This window comes from Melanaphis sacchari, unplaced genomic scaffold (genome assembly GCF_002803265.2).
Source record: "Melanaphis sacchari strain LSU unplaced genomic scaffold, SCAv2.0 Contig20_pilon_pilon, whole genome shotgun sequence".
Classification (NCBI taxonomy): Eukaryota; Metazoa; Arthropoda; class Insecta; order Hemiptera; family Aphididae; genus Melanaphis; species Melanaphis sacchari.
This window is the reverse complement of record NW_020271042.1, coordinates 7,074,242-7,081,777: the sequence shown is the minus strand read 5'-3', so window position 1 is coordinate 7,081,777 and position 7,536 is coordinate 7,074,242. Positions and strand designations below refer to the sequence as shown.

The 7,536-nt window shown below is 33.0% G+C and overlaps 1 protein-coding gene across 4 annotated transcripts in view; it reads right to left on the bottom strand.

The window, feature by feature from the left end:
• Window positions 1-350: 350 nt before the first annotated feature.
• Window positions 351-7,536, bottom strand: part of LOC112593529 (protein couch potato) — a 54,815-nt gene continuing 47,629 nt past the window's right edge. Inside the window, exons 5-9 of one of the 4 annotated variants that reach the window (XR_003114601.1) lie at window positions 5,560-5,707; window positions 4,568-4,713; window positions 2,200-2,360; window positions 1,078-1,191; window positions 562-649 (exon numbers count right to left, since the gene is read on the bottom strand). Coding sequence is in view for 3 of the 4 variants with exons in the window: in XM_025337947.1 (XP_025193732.1) it covers window positions 577-649; window positions 2,200-2,360; window positions 4,568-4,713; window positions 5,560-5,707 (528 nt within the window). In the remaining variant the exon portion in view is untranslated. Of the gene's footprint in view, window positions 650-1,077; window positions 1,192-2,199; window positions 2,361-4,567; window positions 4,714-5,559; window positions 5,708-7,536 lie in introns of all 4 variants that reach the window. The other 3 variants (XM_025337948.1, XM_025337947.1, XM_025337949.1) reach the window with 3 other exon arrangements.

The window sequence follows — 7,536 nt, the reverse complement described above, 5'->3', positions numbered from 1 at the left end:
TTTTATAAAATTATTTACAATGTTTAACGTTAATCCCTTTTCAAAGCATTATTGATATGTATTTAGTGAATGTATATGAGCGCGCTTACATTTTTATTTATTTAATTTTAATTTTAATTTTTTTTTGTGTCATTAGTAATTATTATTGCTAATATCTGAACCACGCCTAAACGAGAATAGGCAATTTTTTTAGGATAAAAAAAATACATGAGAAACAATCACAGATTTGATGAGTCTTAAGATCTTACACTACCCACTAAAAAAAGCATAATAGGACGATTATTTAGGTATTAGTTTAAAAGCTTAGGGAATAAAGTTAGGAATTAGGTACACTAAATATAATATAAATATGATGAATAGGTATGTTTTATAAACACTACAGGCGTACAAGGAAATTGTAACTGCTTTGTACAACAGCTTAAGAAGCTTTAAGCTAGCAATTATTTAATAATATTTCTTTTTCAAATTCAAATCAATTTAAATAAGATTTTTTTCTTTAGGGTTTTGGGAGGTTATTTTTGTCGTGTCGCGAGTTTTCTAGACTTGGGCAGGTACTGGTGGTCTATCTTGTAGTTGTCAGGTGTTGTTCAACTGCATGTGAGTATACGTGAAATTGACGTTGTCCAATTTCTTTTGGCCAGCATACTCCCTGTAAAAAAAAAAAAAAAAATTAGAAATTGTTAATTTTTCAATGTTTTTGTGACTGGTCCTCTAAATAAATATAAAATATATTAAATATTGTTTAGTCTATTTATAGTTTGACGGAGTGAATAGTACTGCGAGTGAGTACCTAGTAGTGGGGAGAGGAATACTAAATTTTATTTTGTTAGTTCTTTTAAGCTCGCGTCTATCGATTTCTGTGTTTGCGTGCAGTTATGTACTTGTCTATCCCACACGTGTAACCCCATTGTGAATAAGAATAGAAAAAAATCGAATAAAGACTCTAAAATAATATGTCTATCTCTTTTGAGGATCTCGTCCACGTGTCATGAAAAAAAATCCCCCCCTCGCCGCTTTATATTGGTATTATATTATTATATTGTGCCTAGCAATTTTTTGTGCCCTCCACCTTCTCACCTTATAATATGTTTTCTTATGTACATGGGTATAGAGAAATACGTTTATCAATGTCTTCATTTATAGGCGGTCGGCCAATAATTAAACGTCTGCTTTGACTGACTGTAACTCGTTCTATATTTGAAAAAAACAATAAAAAAAATCCTGTCATTTTTCTCGGGCTAACTTGGATCTTATAATATATCCTAAATACTATGCATAAGTGTTTATAAACATACATAATATATTTTTATATATACTGTAAAACCATGTGATGACGTCAATGTTTACTATAAATACGTGAATTAAACAATTTTCTCACACAATGCGACTACATTTAACTCTATATTATAATATATGCACTTGATATTATATACAGAGGAACCATACAAAGTGTTGTACGGTATAATATATATATATATTATAGATAACACCGGCTCCGAAGAATTTAACCTCACCTGTGGGTAAATCATATTGTAATGACGAATACTTAGAATACGAGTGCAATATAATATAATTTTATATCGTAATGGTAAATTTCGCGCAAAGCTCGTTTTGCGCTGATTATTAACGTCACGTCAGCCGTGTGCGAATCCTGCAAAGCGATCAAAAAAATAAAACGTCTCACGCGAAAGACAAACACCAAAGTCGCGTATTCGTAAAGTCGTAATATTATCATAATCATATTGCGTACAGTTTTCCAAATATGTATGATACCATATTATTTCGCTTGCGGTAACTACACCGAATGTCACGTGTATTACCTATACAAGACGCGTTAAAAAACGTATTAGACATCTAAACATTGTTAGTACACATTAAATTGATATTTGTATTATATTATAATATAGTGATAAAGACTCCGCGTGCGTGTAAAATAAATATTATATTTTTACAATAACACGAAAACTCAAAATACAATTTCAAATCATCTTCGAGACCGTTGTTATCTACATTGTACAATATTAAAGTGGCGCCTTGATGTCTTACACACACAAAACATTGACAAAACAAAAACGTACTCGTAGGTAATTACAGTTATACATAATATATTAATATAATGTTATAGTTGTTGTTTACGGTATGGTTTTGTTGTGTTTTTCGTTTTTTTTTTTTTTTTGTTTTTTTTTACTGACTACTGACCTGGCGAAAATGTCTTTAAGCTCGTGGTCAGACACGAACTGCCCAAGGTTGGCGACGAACAGCGTGGAACAGGGCGGCTGGGGCTGCTGCTGGTTGGGCGGCGAGGGCAGTGCGGGGGAGGGCAGGAACGGAAGGCCATGTGGGCCCAGCGTCAACGTCGGCTGAAAACGAGCCAATCCTAATATGATTTTATTACGCATAGTACCTTCACCGCAAGCTACACAAATAACTATATAAAATCGTCTCTTGTCCGTTTCATTCCTTTTTTTCTGATTTAATTCTTATTTTTTTCTCATCGCACGCGCGCACATGACTTTACTAAGACTAAACTATATAATTTACAACTACACCGTCATATGTAGCGCGCGCGATCATACCAAAACACTACACTACACACACCATACACACACGACAACATCTAATAGATCATTATAAGATGAAATTCTTATGATATTATAATATGGTCTCGGACACGGTGGCGGCGGAAGAAAAAAATGTGCAAAGCAATAACGCGTGATGCGAATGCAGTCGCTGCTGCATAATGATAACTGTTCCAGTCTTCTCGGCGAAGGTGTACCGTTGCACGCAAGTCTCGACGAAATGACGCAGATGGCCTTTGTGCCGGTCTGGTTACCTCTGGTACATACCAGAACACGACGTCTGCGACACTAAACAGCCGATCCGTTGGCTGCCACGGGCAAGACATTTTCGCCAAAGTGCAGTGCTACCGTGTCCGCGATAACTATACTAACTACGCTAAAGCTGCCTATCATAACACTGTAACGTGTATGAAACCGTAAGTTCCCATTCGATGTCTCTGCCGAAGATATTAGGCCGAACATGCCGTGCAAATTTTCCGGACTTGCTGTAGTTCTATTTTCACAGCAAGCATGGTATATATGATATAGTAGCTAAATACCAATATTTTATGCAGCAAACGGATTTCAATGTTTAATAGCTATATCGTTAAATTGCATTAGTAAAACTATATCCGTACAGGTAGTTATGGAAACAACTATATAGTTAACCGACAATTAAAGCCCATAAGGGTTAAAGCCAAATTATTTTTAATTTAAAATTTATACATTTCAATATATGTACGTATAATGATTGAATTTTTTGATTATGATTATGAATATAATTTAATAACTGAAATATGAATAATTTCATTACCTGTAGCTTTTTTACAAATTAAAATTTTGCTTATTTTAACATCAATAATACATCATCTTATTTTTAAAATTTAAATTATACAAATTTTATTAAATATAATTATCGGTTAATTATATAATTTTTTTGCTCCACACTGAGTAAGTAAAGCAAAATTATATCACCATACATCGTAATTCGCGATGAAAGAAAAAAAGAAAGAAGAATATTATATAGGTATATGCGCAACTGATAAGTGTGTATTACAACAATTAATGATCATGATTCGTGATGAAAACTGTATGTGCTATTGTTAATTATCCCACTTCCTGAAAACTACTGCCAAATTTTCCATCAATATTGTACAAATTATTCCGAGAACGAAAACTTTCAAAAAACAATTTATAGATAAATTTGGTGAGAACTAAAAATTACAAAATAATTTGAAGTATATAATTGTAATGAAATGGTTTTCTTTTTAGATTTATTTAGTTAAAGTTTAAAACAAAAATAAATTAATAAAGATAACTGATACATCATAATAGCTGGGCAAAAAGCGATATTTTAAATTATATTATCCTGGTTTATATTATTTCTAATATTTTTCAAGTAATTTATATGTAGACACTAGACAACGACTGGAAAATCCGAACCGAATGCAATGAAAATGTATTTATACGTTAATATTTTATAAGTTCATTAAAAAATAAAATCATGGGAAAACTTATTTTCTAAATTTATAACAAGATCATCAAAACGTATTTACAAAAAATAAAAAAAATATAACACAATTTCTTAACTTTGCGTTGCAATGTTTTTCTTATTTTATTTAAAATTGTTAAGTATTGTTTTCGGCAAGATCACTTATTGCCACAATCATATTATTATGCGCCAAAACATGATTCGCATTTGCCGTGAAAATGATATAATGGAACCCTATCAGTATCCAACACGATTCAATGTTTGTGCGCTTAAAATGTAGATTTACGTCGAGTATTTAATGCAGCGTTCTCGACGTACACGTACTTTCAATTAAAAGCGAAGCATACCTACACTAAATTACATTACAACAATACGGCGACGACGTCGTTTCGTATACAGTAATACAATGGTTACAATATGACAGGCTAGCACAAGTGTCGGTATAATATCGTTATAATATTATGCGGTAGCGAAATTATTTTAAATTTAATTCTTAAATTAAGATTTCACACACTACCTGTTGAGGATGTGGATGTAGCCCCGGATGGACGAGAGCTGCGTGTTGTAGAGCCGTGGCCGTGGCTGCAGTTGGCATATCAGCGTACGCCAACGGATGATGCCATAACTCTGCTGGAGCGCCGGTGAAGAACGGGGTGCCTAAATCTAAACGGTGATAAAGACAAATAAATACGAGTATTTTACGACGATGGATTATAAGACGTATGTGTCAGAAATCACGGGTAAGGGGTGGTATTCGTGAGGGTGTGTGGTGAGGAGCAGCGAAAGAGGAGCGATGGCGATGGGAAGTCGGATAGCGCGTATAGACCGAGTATAAGTATTAGATTGTATTCAATTCGAAGATAAAGTTACACCCACACTGTTTAAGAAGAGCGCATGTTCAGGGTATATTTATTATTTGCGTGAAAATGTAATAAAATAATTTAACGACTATTACATTTTAAACTCTACAGTTATGACATTGTATTAAACGTTTAAAAGTTTTTTTTTTTATTTGTATATACATTATAGTTTTATACGTGAATTAAGTTTTATGTATAGCTTGATTAGTTGTAAAAACAAAAAAATCGAGTAAAGAGAGTTTTCTCCGAGTAGCAGCCGAATTGCATACAACCATTAGAGTAGACGAAAATAATCATTTGGACATATCTTCTAAAGTCGTGAACCGAAATTACTCGGTTGAAACAGTATAATAATATGATATTAACCGATAGAGACACGCGATCGTCCACCGTGGCTTATTTCTGCGTACAGCTCCGATATAAGACATAAATATCTCCGCTTTCTTCTCTACATTCCCGTCGGTATTTACTAGAAATAGTTTGTTTTGTTTTTTGGCTTTCGCCCTCTTCTCCCCCCTCCCCCCCCAAAAAAAAAAATATTTAAAAGACTTACAATAGTATGTATAGTATAATATGATAAACTAGTCATGGCGGCGGACGGGACAGATCGTCGGTGCCGAGGAAGTTGACGAGATATGCAGGTACTTACGTCCGGTGAGCGGGTGCATCAGGCCTTGGTGCGTGTTGGGCGTGACGTTTGCGTTGGCGGGCTGTTTTGGCTTGCTAACCTTCGTGTTGCTTTTAGCGAATTCTAGCCGTATGGTTTGCGGCATGTCGGGATCGAACCGGACGCCCTGCTGCCGAAACCAAACACACAACAATACAGTGCTACCATCCCGTGTCGGTAAACAGAGCGGGCAGTTTCCGCTTAAGTACGACTACGATTTGGGTTTTTGTGGCGGGGGAGGGCTGGAGTGCGAGTCTAGACGCGACACGCGAAGTTTTGGTTTAGCATTTTTTTTTCTGTCTTCGCGTGTGGTGCCAATACATTACGTATGATATCACTACGCGTGGTACGTAATAGTACGAGACAGCGTTTTCTAATACATATTATTATGAGCTAGTCGTAATCGTGGTGCTATACTTCACTACGGAAAACTACCCGTCTGTGGTTATCGTTTAACATAATCTAAATTTAAAAGTCTTGGCCCGTAGACATATAAAACTACTTGCCGATCAATTAATATATATATATATATTATATATATATATATGTCGTAGCCACTTGATGAAATTGATCTTTTCATGAAAAGATGACCATTTCATGAAATGGAAACAGATTTTTTACACTTCGTGAAGTTCGAAAATATTTCACAATATGGTCACTTTTTCATGAAATGGTCACACTAATTTAACATCGTGTAATTTTTTTCACAATGTGGTCGTTCACTTTGTGTACTGAAAATTGAAATACAATATTTATTACACACGTAAATGTACAAGCTTTAATAAACATAAATGTAAGTTATTTTTATCTAAAGAACACGTAAAGTTTGATTATATCCGTTAACTAGGTAGGTACGTGACACGTGTCCATATAAAATAAAACAAATACTATCTATATTCTATACGACTATTATACTGCAATTACCGGACTATCCGAAATGTGTAGATAATATTTTATTAGTTTTGATAAAAGTCATAATAGGATAATGTCATACCAGTATTTTAGTTATACTTTGATGCTCAAGTTTTTAGTAATTGCTGTGTGGATCATTCGATCGTATTCTATTACAATTATCTACTGTATTCTATCTCTACGTAGTATATTAAAAATAGATAACTTTAATGAAAAAACTGAGTTTTACCAAAAAATGGATAAATATTATTTGGATAAGCCTGGTAAAAAGCCATATACATCTGAAAAAATCGAGTCGATAATTTTGGAAATTACTGACGCTAAATTAACGTAAGTACCTACATATACATTATACCTACTAAGTTTATTTATTTGTTTACTTATAATACATAGTGTAACTCGTCTATTTGACCAATCAACAAATGTAAAAACTCTTTTTTTTTTTAAATTCCAAGATATATTTTATAAATAAGTTATTAAAAATAATTTTAGCGTTTAAAACTTTGAATTAGGTAAGCCATTGATTTTTAAACAATTTTCAAAGTTTGTTAAAATTCAAATTTATTTCTTCCTAAAGTTTTTTCATTAAAGTTATCCATTTTTAATATACTACGTAGAGATAGAATACAGTAGATAATTGTAATAGAATACGATCGAATGATCCACACAGCAATTACTAAAAACTTGAGCATCAAAGTATAACTAAAATACTGGTATGACATTACCCTATTATGACTTTTATCAAAACTAATAAAATATTATCTACACATTTCGGATAGTCCGGTAATTGCAGTATAATAGTCGTATAGAATATAGATAGTATTTGTTTTATTTTATATGGACACGTGTCACGTACCTACCTAGTTAACGGATATAATCAAACTTTACGTGTTCTTTAGATAAAAATAACTTACATTTATGTTTATTAAAGCTTGTACATTTACGTGTGTAATAAATATTGTATTTCAATTTTCAGTACACAAAGTGAACGACCACATTGTGAAAAAAATTACACGATGTTAAATTAGTGTGACCATTTCATGAAAA